Source organism: Podarcis erhardii (assembly GCF_964252035.2).
Source record: "Podarcis erhardii genome assembly, chromosome: 4".
NCBI classification, from domain to species: Eukaryota; Metazoa; Chordata; class Lepidosauria; order Squamata; family Lacertidae; genus Podarcis; species Podarcis erhardii.
This window is the reverse complement of record NC_138508.1, coordinates 30,600,474-30,616,837: the sequence shown is the minus strand read 5'-3', so window position 1 is coordinate 30,616,837 and position 16,364 is coordinate 30,600,474. Positions and strand designations below refer to the sequence as shown.

The 16,364-nt window shown below is 43.0% G+C and overlaps 1 protein-coding gene and 1 long non-coding RNA gene across 4 annotated transcripts in view; one reads left to right on the top strand and one right to left on the bottom strand.

Annotated features, from left to right (window-relative positions):
- The window catches only part of SMAD9 (SMAD family member 9), a 33,835-nt gene extending 32,483 nt beyond the window's left edge, over window positions 1-1,352 (top strand). For all 3 annotated transcript variants that reach the window (XM_081860521.1, XM_081860523.1, XM_081860522.1), the window contains exon 7: window positions 651-1,352. In XM_081860521.1, coding sequence (XP_081716647.1) covers window positions 651-794 — 144 coding nt within the window. In that variant the 3' untranslated portion in view covers window positions 795-1,352. The remainder of the gene's footprint in view (window positions 1-650) is intronic.
- A 3,277-nt stretch (window positions 1,353-4,629) lies between these two features.
- On the bottom strand, window positions 4,630-15,145 carry LOC309341346. Its single transcript, XR_014156243.1, has 2 exons — window positions 13,968-15,145; window positions 4,630-4,896 (listed from the first exon to the last, which is right to left on the bottom strand). It is a non-coding gene; the product is annotated as an uncharacterized lncRNA (long non-coding RNA).
- Window positions 15,146-16,364: the final 1,219 nt, after the last annotated feature.

Sequence of the window (16,364 nt, the reverse complement as noted above, 5' to 3'; positions counted from 1 at the left end):
AGGAGTGATTACCTGGCATTAATGTACACATTTAAAACTATAAATATGTTCAAGGTTTGAGCCTTACACCAAAACAAGGTAAAAAAAATATTCACTTAAGTGGGTCACAAATCTTAGCTCTCTGCCTCTGATAATATATGCCTTATGAAAGAAAATGTCTGCTTTTGTGATGGGTGATGATTTGTCACTGAGTGATGGTTCGTCTGTGTGAAACAGCAACTCACAATCTTACCGTCTCCAAGCACAGAGCTGCTCAGTGAATGCAGTTCGTATGTTCATTTGCGAGTCATTCAGGTGTGAATTGTGCCTCTGTAAGTTCAGAAACCATCCTCAAAGCAAGTGCATTTGAGCTACAGACCTTTAGCATCCTAGATAATGACCTAAGAGAGTGAAAAATCTGTTCAAAATTGAGACAACACAATGGAGCTTTTTGCTTTACTGCAGATTTGTCTGTGATCAGTTTCCTTGAATGGACGGATTTATCTTGCTGCAATTAATTTTATGCTTTATTGTTCAGCCATTGGCCATCTCAAACTTCTATTGCTACAGTTTGATCTGCCTTGATGGAAAGAAGAATAAGATGGCAAATACAATGTGAGTGTTTGGTGTTTTTTTAAAAATCCTTTGGCATTTGTTCCTCTGTTTTGTAGGGCTGGGGAGCGGAGTATCATCGCCAGGATGTCACGAGTACTCCGTGCTGGATCGAGATCCACCTGCATGGACCATTGCAATGGCTAGATAAGGTGCTGACGCAAATGGGTTCACCTCATAACCCAATCTCCTCCGTTTCTTAAGAATCCTCTACCAACCACCTATGGGATGCAGAACTTTCTCACCTTGCAGCCAACCTAAATTTCTGTATGTAGCTGTAAATATATGAAGGTTTATGTATATAGTATATTGTTGGTGGATTTTTGTCATGCTATGTTCAGTGTTTTTTCAGTTCATAAGATGGTTGTATGATCCGTTGTGTTGCTGCTTGCTGACAAAGGCATTGATGTTTGGGTTTAGCAGGCCAGTTTGTGGTTAATGGAATAAGACCAGTGTTATTTGTATTCTTAATAAATAAATAAATAAATAATTTAATAAAATTATGCACTAAGCAAAGTTAAATTCTACAGGCCCATATGCATTTTGCAAATCAAGAAAAGTTGGCTTGTAAAAACCTTGCTAGAATAGATGAAGGTCCATTAGTCAGCTTTCTGCAATAGCCTCTGGAAGCTCAGGAGTGGACAGCTTTGAATACCCTCTGTTTTGCCCCAGGCAGGCAGTACTCAACACAGAATCTGATCGCAGAGGTTCCATTTATTTATCACAAATAAATAGCATTTGCAGGCCTGCCCTCCATTAAATTGTCATTATTTGGGGTCATTTATTGCACCTTTTGTCAGTCATGGGAAGGGAGCAAAACTATGCTTGGCAAGGAAACCCCACCCACCGATCTCATAGAAGTTGTGCCGATTCTTCACACAAACGCAGCACACAAACCCGAGTTTTCAACCATGCTGTGCCCACATCATTTCAGGCCTCACGTTTTAAAATTTGCTTTTCAAAAGGAGGATGGCCAGTGCTGGAACTATGTGTTATACTAAACAGATGGCTGGTGCTCACACATTTAATTCTCACCTCCATGCCGGGGTTTGTTTGTTTGTTTTTTTCATGTGATGTATTATGTCTGTTTAGTTAAGAAGACAGTAGTGTGACCAGTAATGTCCCTAGAACAATTGTCCTAATACGCTCGGCCCAGGGCATTTTCCCATGCTGCTCCACATCATCCAAGACACATGCAGCCGCTGCTGAATACAGCCAGTGTTTTTAGTTCTTCCCCCTGCAGTGTTGTCTAGGACAAAGTTCCTGTGTTGTGGCATCAAGAAATTGTGCAACTCCTCCTTCACACCTTCTTTGTTTATGTGTGTGGTGTGGGACCTGCACCATCATGATAGCAGGACATGAGTACTCAGTACTGGGTGTTAATGGGTTTGTGCATTTTCTTTAATGCCCTAAATCAGTGGCTCTCAACCTGTGGGTCCCCAGATGTTGCTGGACTACAACTCCCATCATCCCTGAGCTCTGGCCTTGCTAGCTAGGGGTGATGGGAGTTGTAGTTTAACAACATCTGGGGACCTACAGGTTGAGAAAGGCTGCCCTAAATGTTTTTGGCAACTGCTTTTTGCTTACTGTAATATGTAGCTCCTTCCTTGAATTCTCTAGTTAACTTTTTTCACGTAAAATGTCCAATTCTGCATTTTTGTGTGTGTGAAAGGGAGAATTAACATAAGAGTGAAATGCAAAAGAACAGATTTAAAAGGCTGTAATTGAGGGGTGGGAAGAAAGTAGATTAGGATCTGCTAATAGATCTTGGGGCGATAGGCAGTAGATCAACAAGGGACATGGAGAAAGCTAACAAGGAGTAGACTTTTATGGGAAAGGAGTGCGAGCTCAGTTCATTTCTAGTACCTAAAACAAATTCCTGGGCTCAAAATGTGTTCAGACAGGAACTCTTGTGTCTTTTGCACCTGGCTCTGACTAGTAGATCATGGGGTTTTAGAAAAAAAGTAGCTCCGGCAACTCTGAAGTATGGTTATCCCCTACTCTATATTCAGTTGTCACAGTCTATTATTATTTTTTTGCATTTCATTGCCAGTTAGCTCCATCTTTCTGAAATGGACAGATTATTGCTCTTGCTACAAATATGCATTCTGCTGCTTATTGGGATTTTGAGTGAATAGGAGAAACGAAACAGGATATCAAAATCTACACAAGTAGAAAAATAGGTATGGACAACATTTAATGGTGTCATATGAGTGCACCTTATTGAAGTAGCATCTTCAGACAGGATTAGTTATACCTAGGATTGCTAGTCTCTACCTCAAAAAAAGTGTGCCTATATAAAGTTGTTTCGAAAATGGCAGGATGCATATTGCTTTAAACAACAGAAACGTCATAGTTTCCTGTATTTGATGCAAACATGGAAGATTCTTTCTCTCACCAAACAGTATCTAGGTTACTTGTTTCACAGTCTAATTAGTGCAGGCTTGTTTTTGTTTTTTTTTTGGTATCTTCTTACACTTGCTGCGCTAAGAATCAAGTGAGTGTTCTTTTTGCACCTTCCAGAAGCTGTGTAGCACATGACAGCAGTGGTAATTAGGAGCACAGACTCTGAAATATCACTGAACTGCCAGCATCCTTAATTTTCAATGTTTCTAATAATGGACAGTTAATGACTATTAAATCATCCTTAGCTTCTAAGTCATAGGCTCTGTTCAGCCACAAAGAGCAGAAGTAACTGAACCCAGCACAAAGAAATAAACTAATTACTGCCACCGGGGGGGGGGGGGGAGAGAACGGGGACCAGACCATTTCCTTCAGTATTCAGTTCCGGCTCTTCATATAGAAATGGCCCCTTTAAATAGTACTGTTTGTACCAAGTTATCAACCAGTATAAAATTTATAGCCTTTCAATGTTCTCATAAATATGCCATCTGTTGAGATGTGCTGCCGGAAAGATTTAAAAGCCGTTTACTAGAAAAGCTATCTATCGATGGCCAGTTTAAGGAAAAGACATGTTTTGAGGCAGTTATATGTGTCAACAAATCCAAGCACATTGAAGCCTCTTGTGGAAAATCTTTTATCATTGTGGAGCTATGAGTGCTCTGTCATTATTATTTTTTAATGTATCCTAGTGTTCAGGCCTGCCATTTTCCTATTAAGAAATTACGTGCAAAATAATTCTCACAGGAAGGTAGTGAATGAAGTGCTGCTAGTATTTTACTGGTGTTCATTAAATATTCCTAGTGAATATAAGGCGGCCTAATAGGCCTTTTATTCTCAGGTTTTAAGTTGCCTGCATGGCTCAGTGAACTAGCTTTACTGGAGTAAAAAATTAAACTTGTCATGCATAAATGATGCAGGTAAAATGTTAATGATATCGCAGGATAATGTTGGCTGGATCATGTGGTGGTGAAGCATAAACATTGTTTTATGAGTAATAAAGCAGAGGGCTTTTTTTTTCTTTTTTGCATTTGAAAAGAGTGCTTACCTGCCGCCACCAGTAACCACAGCTAGCCACACACAGCTGGGATTCACAGCAAGAGGATCATTGGGTCAGAATATGTGCCCTTCATCCAGGTTTGAAACCTGGCACTGTACATTGTAGAAGTGAAGGGCTGAGCGACAGCCTTTGGGGAACACTCCCACATAATGACCTGCTGTGATCAGAAGCATCTCATCCCACTGCCTATAATGAAGGATTCCTGGACAGAGATTACCAGACCATAGTTTTTAACCAAGAGGTAATTGTATCTGAAACGTTGTATGGAACAATGAACATATGTCAGTTTTCATGGGCAGATCTTTCATTTACCATGACTAAAGACAGGTTCTTCAACTAACTGCCAGGAGTTCTGTTGCATCGAGCCAAAAGTCTACTCTAGTCCAGTATCTTGTTTCCAACTGTGATCTGGCAGATATTTCCAGGATATCCTCAAAGGACATGAAGGCAGTCTTCCTCTGTCGTTTGTCGGTGTTCAGAGACATAATGCCTTTAACCATACTGCTTCAACAGTACAGTTGGCAGTTTGGGACTCTGGGGAATGGTCTCCTTGAGTGGGCTTTTTTTTTAAAAAAAAAAAAAAAGCTAGCAATGCATGTTACTTACTTAAAGTGGTCTTACCAGAGGGTCTCTTCAAAATGTGGTCAACCAGCCTTGTATTGCACTTTCTGCTAATTTTGATGAATGGAGCTCTGGCCTTTTGGCTCAGAGTCCTATGCTGAGTGCCCCGTGGCTAATAGTTGTTGATCACCCTATCCAAAGCATTTTAAAAAGCCATTTCTACAGTCCATCTCCTCGTGGTGTGGCAGCAAATGCTGTAAGTTAACTATCTGTGGAAATGAGGACTTCCGGCGAGGCAGCATGGCGGCTGCAACAGCAGAAAAGAGCTCCTGAAGCCAGCCAGAGTAAAAGGCTCTGTCTGGCCGACTCCCGGACTCCCAGGACTGCTGCCGCCAGCACTGCCAGCAGAGAGGAATTGGGGGTGCCCAGGGGTCTATCAAAGGAGCCAAAACACCCCCCCAGGACTGAGATTGAGCCGGAAAGGCACCCGGAAAGGCACCCGACCACCCCCCCAACAGCTAAGAGGAGCTCCAAAACCAGGAGGACAGTGCAGCCAACGCAGAGAGGGAGAAAAAGAAGAGAAAAGGGGGAAAGAAGGAGAAAAGGAAAGAAAGAAAAAAGAGCCCCAACTTCACCGCTGCTGCCCCCCATCTCTGCCGACAGGAAAGAAGAGGAGAGGTAGGTGAGCACGGCTCCGAAAAAACAGGCTCCGAAAAAACACGTGGCTGAGCCGACGGGAGCCTACCCCTCCGGAAAACAGAGGAAAACCGCATGACAAAGGAGATCGCATGACAAAGGAGATCGCAGAAAGGAAGAAACTACCCTCTTCCCCCCACTATATATATATATATATATATATATATATATATATATATATATATATATATGCAGGTTTTGGTGTCCTCGGGTGTCTTCCCGTGTAAAAGTTGGGGTGTCTAGGCGACGTTTCGACGAGGTCTCACTCGTCATCTTCAGGCTGGTGCTTTCGGCTTCTTGTTACTGGAACAGAGCAGGATCTCAGTGTTTGAGTTCCTATAAATACTGTAGAGGGGGTGTGGTGTATAGCCTCCAATGTTCTGGGCAGAGAGGAAGTTCCCAGGCTAGTGTGCCTTTTCTTCTTTTGTTCCTTAATTAACACCAATCAACCACACCAGACCCAAACCCAGACCCTCTCCACAGATGAATTACAGACACCATCCAGTAGCCAATCCATGGTGGCACCTCCGGATGCTGCACCCCCCTGCAATCCCTACACAGATCTGGCTGACACAAGCCACAAAACCACAGCTCGCCCCTATACACGAAGCCAAGCCAGAGCACAACTAAGTACAGTACAGCCATCTTCTCATGAAAACTCTTCACAAAGTTCAAGAGGTCAAGACACAAAGACTTTAGCAACTAATCCACACCTAATGACCCACCTAAGTGGTACTCAGGATATCACTCAAGAAATCACTCAAGATATCTCTCAAGTAATTAAGGAACAAAAGAAGAAAAGGCACACTAGCCTGGGAACTTCCTCTCTGCCCAGAACATTGGAGGCTATACACCACACCCCCTCTACAGTATTTATAGGAACTCAAACACTGAGATCCTGCTCTGTTCCAGTAACAAGAAGCCGAAAGCACCAGCCTGAAGATGACGAGTGAGACCTCGTCGAAACGTCGCCTAGACACCCCAACTTTTACACGGGAAGACACCCGAGGACACCAAAACCTGCACATATATATATATATATATATATATATATATATATATATATATCCTTTTTTAACCCCTTCCTCCCCCTCTCCCTTTTTTTTTGTTTTAAAAAAAGTCCTTTTTTTTATTTCCCCGCCCCCCCATATACCTACTTTTGATCATTTTTCTTTTTAAAAGAGGGGCCACTGCTGCAGCAGCCACCCTTACTTTTTTCAAACAGAAAATAATAATAATAATTAGGGGGAAATAGGTTTCTTTTTTTATATATATTAAAAAAAAAACACACAATCCCCCCCTCTCTATTCTATTTCTATTTCTATTCTATTTGTTAGCTTGTTCTTGAGGGGGGGATCTTTCACCCCCATCCACGACCACCACTCTCTTTTTAAACAAAAATTTCCTCCATATCACTGCTATTGCTATTGATACTCCCCCCCCCCGTTTATTTTTCTCTCCCTTTTTTCTCTCCTCTCTCTCCCTTCACCCCCTTTATTTTATTTTTTCCTTTTATCCCACCTTTCTCCATCCCCAATTTTGTTCTCTATCCCCTTTATCTTTTAAAATCAACTCCCCCTTTTTAGCCTGTTCGTCAGCTTGTTTTTGAGGGGGGAGCCCTTTCCCCCCACCCCCTCTTTTAAAATAAGACTTTCCTCCCATACCATTGCCACAGCTCACCCTCCCTCCCCCTCCCTTCTCTCCCCCTCTCTTTTCTTCTCCCTCCTTTTCCCACCCTTCCCCCTCCCCCTCTCCTTTTCTCTTCCTCCTCCCTCTCTCCATCCCCCCCCTTCCCCTAAAGGAAACACATACACACATTCATATCACCATATCCTACTTTACCCCCCTCATACTATAGCTAAAACTACTGCGGCAATCTAATACCGCCGATATTACTGTACTATCTCTCCTCTTTCAACTCTCTTTTTGTCTCTCTCTCTTCTCTTTTACTCCAATCTCCCCTCTCCCCCCCGTCTCCCCCCTTCTTCTTTCTTTCTTCTTCTTCCTTTTTCTCCCTCCACCCTTTACATATAGCCTATTTGTCTGTCTCTGTTTCTGAGCGCACCCCCAACCCCAACCTCCACCTTAACCGGACCCCAATACCCTTTTTGGGTATATACAACCCCCTCCTAAACACATATTTTCCCTGGCCCCACCCCTCTAATCTCTTGCATCTCTACCTGCTAACCCCTCCCCCTTATATGAACTGTCTGTCCGTTAGTCTACCCATCTCTACTTACCTGCCCCCCCCCTTTGGCGGCAACGCTGAGGCAACCACAGAAACCCTAGACAAGTTCTTAAAACACAGGCTAGAAGTGACACAAATGACCACCTAATCCAAACGCTCTGTAAAAGCCACCGGCAACGCCTGATCAGCCCAGCAACCCAACAATACCCAGGAATCACCACTGCCACAACTCCTAACCACCACACGCCCTACTCCAAGAGGATGCCAAGCCAACCTCAAACCAAAACCATTAGGGAGACTGAGATGACACCAACCAGGGAGATGGCAAACAATGCCAATACCATAACTCCCCTTCAAGATGACGACCACCCAGTAACGAAACGAGATCTGAGGGAAATGGAAGCAAGATTAGAAGCACGATTAGAAGAAACACTGAAGGCCACAATGGCTCCCATGCAGGCACTAATCAACAATCTAACCTCCAAAGTGGAAGCTCTAGAGAACAAGAACCAAATGCAAGAAAGAATAATAGAGCAATACCGGGAGGAGAACGCACGTGTGAACAAGAAACTGGACGAACTGGTAAACCAAATGGAAGCAGAACACAGAGAGATGAAAATTAAGCAAGCCGACCTTGAAGATCGCAATAGACGCTGTAACATCCGCTTCCGCAACTTTCCTGAAAAAACAGAGGAGAAAAGCCCAGCAGACCTAATTATACGCTGGCTGAAAAACACAATCCCAGGCCTGAAACTTGAGGCAGATGACTTGGAGAGGGCTCACAGAGCCCTAAAACCCATGCCAAAACCCAGCGCCCCCCCAAGAGACATCATTGTATGCTTCACGCGCTACAAAAAGAAGGAAGAGGTATGGAACAACCTCAGAAACTCAACCAACCTTCGATATGGAGAAACCCCCATTCTGGCCCTACAGGACCTATTCCAGGATACTCTAAACCGGAGGAAAAGCCTGCGCCCATTCACCCAGCGTCTCCAACAAGCCGGGATCAAATACCGATGGGGCTTCCCCTTCCGCCTAATTTTAACAACTAATACAACACAACACACGGCCACCAACATATCTGAGGCCCTACAACTACTAAAGAACCTTGAACTCGACCTCCCACCGGAATGGCAACCGACAAACCCACCAAGTGACAGCCCCAACCACGAGGAAACAACAGCAAACAACTGGACGACGGTAGAGAAGAAGAAAAGGAAACAACAGAAGCGGCACAACAACGCAAACCAATACAGACAAGCATCATGCTCAGAACCACCCCGCCGGCCATACGACACAAGAAACCAGACCAAGATTAACCAAACCAATTCATCGCAGATGGACAACCCTACAACAACAACAACCGCAGCTGAATGAAGCCACAAACTGAAGGACTGGTGATTCCCCCCCCCTTCCCCCTCTCCCCCCCAAAAAACATAGATTTAGTTAACACCATCAACATCCCCCCAGCCCCACACCCCCACAGAAATCCCCACCCCAACACCAGCCCAGACGACCTCAACCACATTCCCCACCACCCACACCTTCAACATTCCCATACTCCATACTAAGGAAAAACAACTCCTCCAACCTCAATAACACAACCCACAATCAGGCTAAAATCTGATACCCAACAAGCACTATGGTGGCACCAGAGCGTACCAGCACCCACACCCACACCCCAACACACCAACAATGTTGCTCATAACATTGGCAACATTGCTCATGAACCTTATACTTGACAGCGACGTTACAAAGTCACTTCACACTGTCTCACTGATCTCCCCCTCTCGCAAACAACAGGGGGGATGGCCTGTCCTTGAACACGGCCTTCCACACCAGCTGAGACCTAGGACCAACCGGCTAAATGCCAGATGGCCCAAAATACCCCAAACAAACACCTATATGACTACATATAGGAAACTCTCTACAACTTACCCCCTACTCTTTAACCCAAATCTTACTCTAATCCCATTAGCCCCCCACCCACCACACCCTAGGTCAGCGCAACCCCACTGGTTCTTTAAACAACACGAAGAGAGAGACACAAGACAACCCGAACGGGTTGGCAGGGAATCGCCCCACATAACAGATAAGCAAGATGGCTAACCTAAAAGCAATTACATTAAACGTGAGGGGGCTGGGAAACCCCATCAAAAGAAAACGCATCACCTCATACATAAACACCATGAAACCACACATCACCTTCCTACAAGAAATACACAACCCACCCAAAGGCAGCAAACTCCTGAGCGACCCCCGCTTCAGTCAGCAGTGGGTCGCACGAGGCTCAGGGAAAGCTCGCGGTGTAGCCATAATACTCAGTAGAGACCTGAACTTCACTGCCACAACAGTCCTCAGGGACAAAAAAGGCAGATTCATTTTCGCTAAAGGGACACTAGATGGTAAAATCAAACTGACAATTGGCTCCATATATGCCCCAAACGCGAAACAATTAGAATTCTTCCAGAAGACACTAAACAAATTCCTCTCCTTCTCTGAAGGGGAAGCAATCCTAGGAGGGGACCTCAATCTAAATATGAAAGCTATATCCCTGAAAGATATCCACCCTACAACCCCATGGGCAACCTTCCTCCGAAGGAAACCCCCAACAACTAGGAACTCTTACAAGTTACTAAAAATGCTAAAAAACGGGTCTCTACGACATTTGGAGTGAGCAAAACCCGGGAGACATCAGCCATACATTCCAATCGGGACGTCATGATACAGTGTCCAGACTGGACAGCATTCTACTCACACAGGGTCTGATCCCCTCAGTGGAATCAACAAACATCGGTAACATTAAAATCACAGATCACGCCCCAGTAGAAGTCATCGTTAAAATAGGAGAAGGAACACAAACCACCCCATCATGGTCCTTCAGTCCCATCCTAACTACAAACAAACAAATTAGAGAGAGTCTCACAAAAACCCTCCAAAACTACTTCAAGGAAAACGATGTAGACAATATAACAACCCCCCTCCTATGGGACACAATGAAAGCGGTCACCAGAGGAGCTTGCATAAAAGAGAAAACATTCCTTAAAAAACAAACCTCCTCAAAAATTAGCAAAATAGAACAAGACATCACAGCCCTCTCAACACGCTACAAACAAACAGGATCTAAAAAACTCCTCAAACTTATAGAACAAAAAAGGAGAGAACTAGACTCCCTAGAAATTAACAAAACAATGATCAGCATTCTATATTCTAAACAACGTTTCTATGAATATGGAGGGAAAAACTCCAGATTACTAGCAAATAGATGTAGGAAAAAAGCACTCAAAACAAGAATACACTGCATCACCAAAAAACACGGCAGCATAACATCCTCCCCTGAAGAAATAACCTCAGAATTTGCAGAATTCTACTCCAACCTATACACCTCCCATAACCCGCCAGAGAAGGAAATCAGAACATTTCTAGCAGGTCTGACCATGCCTACCCTAACTGATGAGGAACAGGAATTCATGGACAGCCCTATCACCCCAGAGGAAATAGATGTGGTCCTCAAAAACCTGAAACCACACAAAGCCCCAGGCCCAGACGGCTTCACAGCAGAATTCTATAGGAAATTCAAAGAACCCTTGATGCCCTACATGAACCGCCTATTCAACGACATCATAAAAGGGGGCCCCATCCCCAAAACCTGGACCCACTCCAAAATAGTCTCCATCCCAAAACCACTAAAAGACAGCCTCAAAGTAGAATCATACTGCCCAATCTCATTAATAAACCAAGACTACAAGATATTCACATCAATCTTGGCCAACCGCCTAAAAATCTTCCTACACAAGTTAATAGCCCCAGACCAGACTGGCTTTGTCCCTGGCCGCAATATAACAGACCCCATCAGGAAACTACTGAACCTGATCGAACACAGCAAGGCAACGAAATTCCCATTGACAATTATGTCCCTAGACATCCTCAAAGCCTTTGATTGCTTAGAGTGGAAATACATATTAGCAGTACTAACTAACATGAAATTTGGCCCCAACTTCCTACAAATCCTCAAACAAATATACTCCCAAGCCTCAGCAAAATGCAGAATTAACAATATGGATTCTAATACTATAGCTATCCAAAGAGGCACGAAACAAGGATGCCCACTGTCTCCCTTCTTATTTATCCTGGCTCTGGAACCCTTAGCAATCCGCATCCGAGCAGCCACAGACATCAAGGGAGTGGAAATAAAAGGCAGAACCTATAAATTAGGGCTCTTTGCAGATGACCTAATGGTGACAACACCAGACCCCATAAGCACAGCAACCTCCCTAATCAGAGAACTCAACAAATTTGCAACGGTGTCAGGCCTACAGGTAAATTTTACAAAGTCAGAAGCTATGTGCTTCAACACCCCTCCTCACACCCAAAAAGAGCTCACGAAGGTCACCAAAATAAAACTCTGCCACACCAAGTTCAGATACCTAGGGGTACAAATAACCAGAAACCTCAACAAATTGTACCTCCACAACTACAAGCCCCTGTGGCGGCAAATTAACAAAGACCTAAAGAGATGGAATAACACGAATTTCACTCTCTCAGACAAAATAGCCATGATCAAAATGATCACACTCCCAAAACTAACCTACCTATTCCAAACCCTCCCAATCTGGATCCCCTCAACCCAACTCCGCAGTTGGCAGAGAAAACTACACTCTTTCATCTTCTCACATAAAAAACCAAGAATAAGCCCCAAATACCTGCACCTCCCCACCTCAGAAGGAGGATGGGGAATCCCCAACATAGAAGCATATTACATTGCCAACCAAATATGTCATAGTCAAAACAAAACAAATTCCTTCCAGTAGCACCTTAAAGACCAACTAAGTCAGTTCTTGGTATGAGCTTTCGTGTGCATGCACACTTCTTCAGATACACTCAAATATGTCATGTAATTCCATACATACTAGAAGATGAGACAAAACAATGGGTACACCTAGAGAGGGACACAATTGAAAATACCTGCACCACAACATACCCACTCCTCCCAAACAAACTAAAGAAAATTCCCACAACACTTAACAGGTACACACAGACCATGCTCAAAGCATGGAAAACACAAATAGGCAAACTATCCCCAACCCCATCCCCACTAATCCCCCTGGCGTACCACCCATTATTCCACCATGCAGCACAAAACCTCCAGATAAAAGCCTGGCGAACCAAAGGCTTATATCGCCTAATAGACTTTTATAAAAATAACAAACCCTTGTCAACACAAGAAATACAAGACAAACTAGAAGACACCCAAATGCCCTGGTTAACACAACACCAACTACATGCCCTCTTAAACAACCCAACAGTAAAATCAGCAGCAACTAGGCCCCTGACAACCTTTGAAAACCTCCTCCTAACAACAAAGGGAAATGGTAAAGGGACGGTATCCGCAATATACAAAATACTACTCCAAAATCCCGCAAATCCCCTAGACGCAATCAAAAAACAATGGGAGAATGACATAGGCTATGAGATTAACCCCACTCAATGGACCAGAATGTGGTCTAAACCCCCCTTTAAATCCATATCAACGAAAAGAAAAGAACTCACACTGAAACTCACCTACAGGTGGTACCTAACACCAAGGAAACTAGCGCTAATACACCCAGGAACCTCACCAAAATGCTGGAGAGGGTGCACCTCCATAGGCACATACCTCCACATGTGGTGGGAGTGTCCCAAAATCCAACTATTCTGGACAACAGCCATACAAGAAATATGTAAAATAACAAAGCAAGTATTAGACTTCACCCCAGAATTGGCCCTACTAAACATCTTCCAAGACAACAATGCCCATTTACTCCACAAAGAACTCATAACCCACCTACTTTCAGCAGCCAGAAACACCATAACCAGACACTGGAGAGACCTGTCAGGAGTAAGCATGGACCAATGGTACCAAATAGTATGGGAAACAGCCCTACTAGAAAAATTAACTAACAAACTGAAACTGACACGGGGACAAACAGAAGAAGACACCTTCACCCCGGTATGGCTCCCCTTTATCACATACACAGCCCAACAGGACAATGACAATAATCCACCAACAGCATACAAATCAATATGGCTAACTTGATCCAAAACACCCACCCACCTCACTCACACACGAAAACAAAGATCACCACAGCCAATCACAAACAAACAATCACATCCTAGGCCAACCCCAACCTCTCTCACCACCAAAGGAACACAAGTGAACAACACAAGCACGCTGACACCAAACTACATACATTAAGCATAATAGAAACACCGCTACCCCACCCCACCCCCATCCATCTCCCCTCCTTCCACCCTCCTTTCTTCTTTTTTTTTTCTTTTCTTTTTTCTTCTCCCCCTAATGCCTCAACAAATGAAATGGATTTGTAAAAATGTTACACGGGGGAAAAAAATACACGAGGCATTACACTTACACTGTAAAACAAGAAAACCCTTAATAATAATAATAAAAAAAACTATCTGTGGAAATAGTACTTCATTTTGTCCAAGTCATTTGTGGGAACAAGCTCATAGTGAAAACCTTGAGATGCTTCTTAAGTCTTCCTCCCAAAGTCACAAATGTAGACATTAAAAGATGCATACTGGACTGCAATATCACACTATATAGATTGTTTCCTTTGGTTTATGTGAATTTTACAGTCAAATTCCATATTTGGATACTCAGAACTAAATCCCACTAAATTTAGTGGTGCTTACTCAGATATATACAAATAAAGCTGCAGTCTTAAGAATGGAACTTACTAAGCATAGTAAGCTCAGTCTAATAAAGCTTCCTGATTTATTCAAGGTTGTAATTAATATCAGAAAAGCTTATTAAGGCTGCAGTTTTATACACATCTGGAAGGCAATCCCAGTTAACTACATGGCACTTGCTTCCAAGTGGACATGTAGAAAACGTTACTACATAAATGTTCCTAACTTACCGAATAGAGGTTTTATTTTTTTCTTGTGCAACACTAATTTTCAAGAATATGTAATTTTATGCAATTTGACAATTTTCATTGACTTCATTTGAAACATTGTGAAATATGCATAACAGTAGTGTTTGGGTCGATGGGCATTAAAATCCTATATTGAATTATTCAGTACTAAACCCATACATCTAACATGGCAAGCAAAATTGCTTTGAGAATGTAGGAAATTGAGAAACGTTGCTCATAATGTGTATTTGTATAATTATTGTTTTGTAATTTATTAAATGCTGTGTGTGCCTGACTTTTCTGGGAGATTCCTTAGGGTGGCTGAGTGTGTAAACAGCCACGCATCTGAACACAGAAAGCATCTTTCTAAGTAATCAATACTTTTTCACCATGGGTAGGCAAACTAAGGCCCGGGGGCCGGATCCAGCCCAATCGCCTTCTAAATCCGGCCCGTGGACGGTCCAGGAATCAGCGTGTTTTTACATGAATAGAATGTGTCCATTTATTTAAAATGCATCTCTGGGTTATGCAGATCACATTTTCCATATGCTATACATATGGGTGAGGAGCCAGAAAAGGCTGGTGCCTCCAGTAGGTGACCCAGAATCCTGGATGCACTAAATTGGTCAATTCAGTGCCCTGAAGAGGCACTGTACAAACACAAGCCAAAGAACAAATATCTCTCTCATCCTTGAAGACTTTGACTTAAGTTGTCCAAAATACTAAGGGGGGGAAATACTAAGGTCCCCCAAACCTTTTTTTTGGGGGGGGAGAACTTAGGTTCTCGACACTAAGCATGGTATCAGGCTCACAATAAAACAGAGACACTTCTGTAGCTTATGCCCATAGCATTAAAGGAGGGGAAAGGACATTCTTGCATCGCTCTTCTGGAAATAGGGCTAGGTGAGCTTCCTGACCAGTCAGGCATTCTCTGCCTATTAGTGACCCTAAAATATAGCAAGTGCATAGGGTGAGAGCACTAACAGCAGCAGCCACTGTTTAATGGGCCCAATGAGGTACAGCTGCAGCTGTGGTTTGTAATGTTAATAGCGACCCAAATATAAAGAGACCATTATTTCTCCTTCAGACATTACCCTGTGGAGTATTGGTTTAAAAACAAAATGCTGGATATTACCTAATCTGTCTTGTGGATTTGGTGGTGCTTCCCTTACTATAACTTGAATCTAGACTGTTATTTGTGAATACTTTTAACGTGCAGAACATTTCACTGTTTCCCCGATTTTGTCTCTTGACTGAGAGTAAAACAATCACAAATAAGGTGTAAATAAATTAATCAGTTACATATGACAGCTATATGTAACAAATCCATCTTCCTTGTAGCAGAATTTCATTCCTGCCGCAGTATCCTTTGATTAGTAAACAGATATATACTGATCGATATTGCCAGAGAGATTATCTTCATTCAGGATATGACCTATGCATTTGTAACTATTTTGGAAGGTAAAAGTAGATGTACTCAAGTATACATGGTAATTATGAGTCTGAGTACATACTACTACATCTGATATTTAATCTAGAGAAGGAGGAAGAAACCACAATTCACTTTTGGGGTAAATTAAAACATACTAACACCCCAGACGTAAACTCACCTACCTATGCATGTGACTTTGCAAAGGTTTCATTTTTGACACTCAATAGTCATAGCCAAGTTGAATGTGAAATAGCAGCTGGAAAACAATGCAATATAAATTGTTCTCTCTGATTGGTTTCTTTCTGCAGCGTCCTCCCATCACTATAACAGCCAGATCAAAAGCTGCTACAAGAAATGTTCTAGTTCTTGCAGACAGGTTGCAGCAGACAGTTCTACAGTGTTGACTATAGTGCTCCTAGTAACTTTGCCTCAGGAGTTTTAAGGAAGTAATCCCAACCTCTCTGAAAGCTGGCTTAGGGGCCTTGGGAAGCAGAGAAAGTGCTGCTCCGCCAGCAGGAA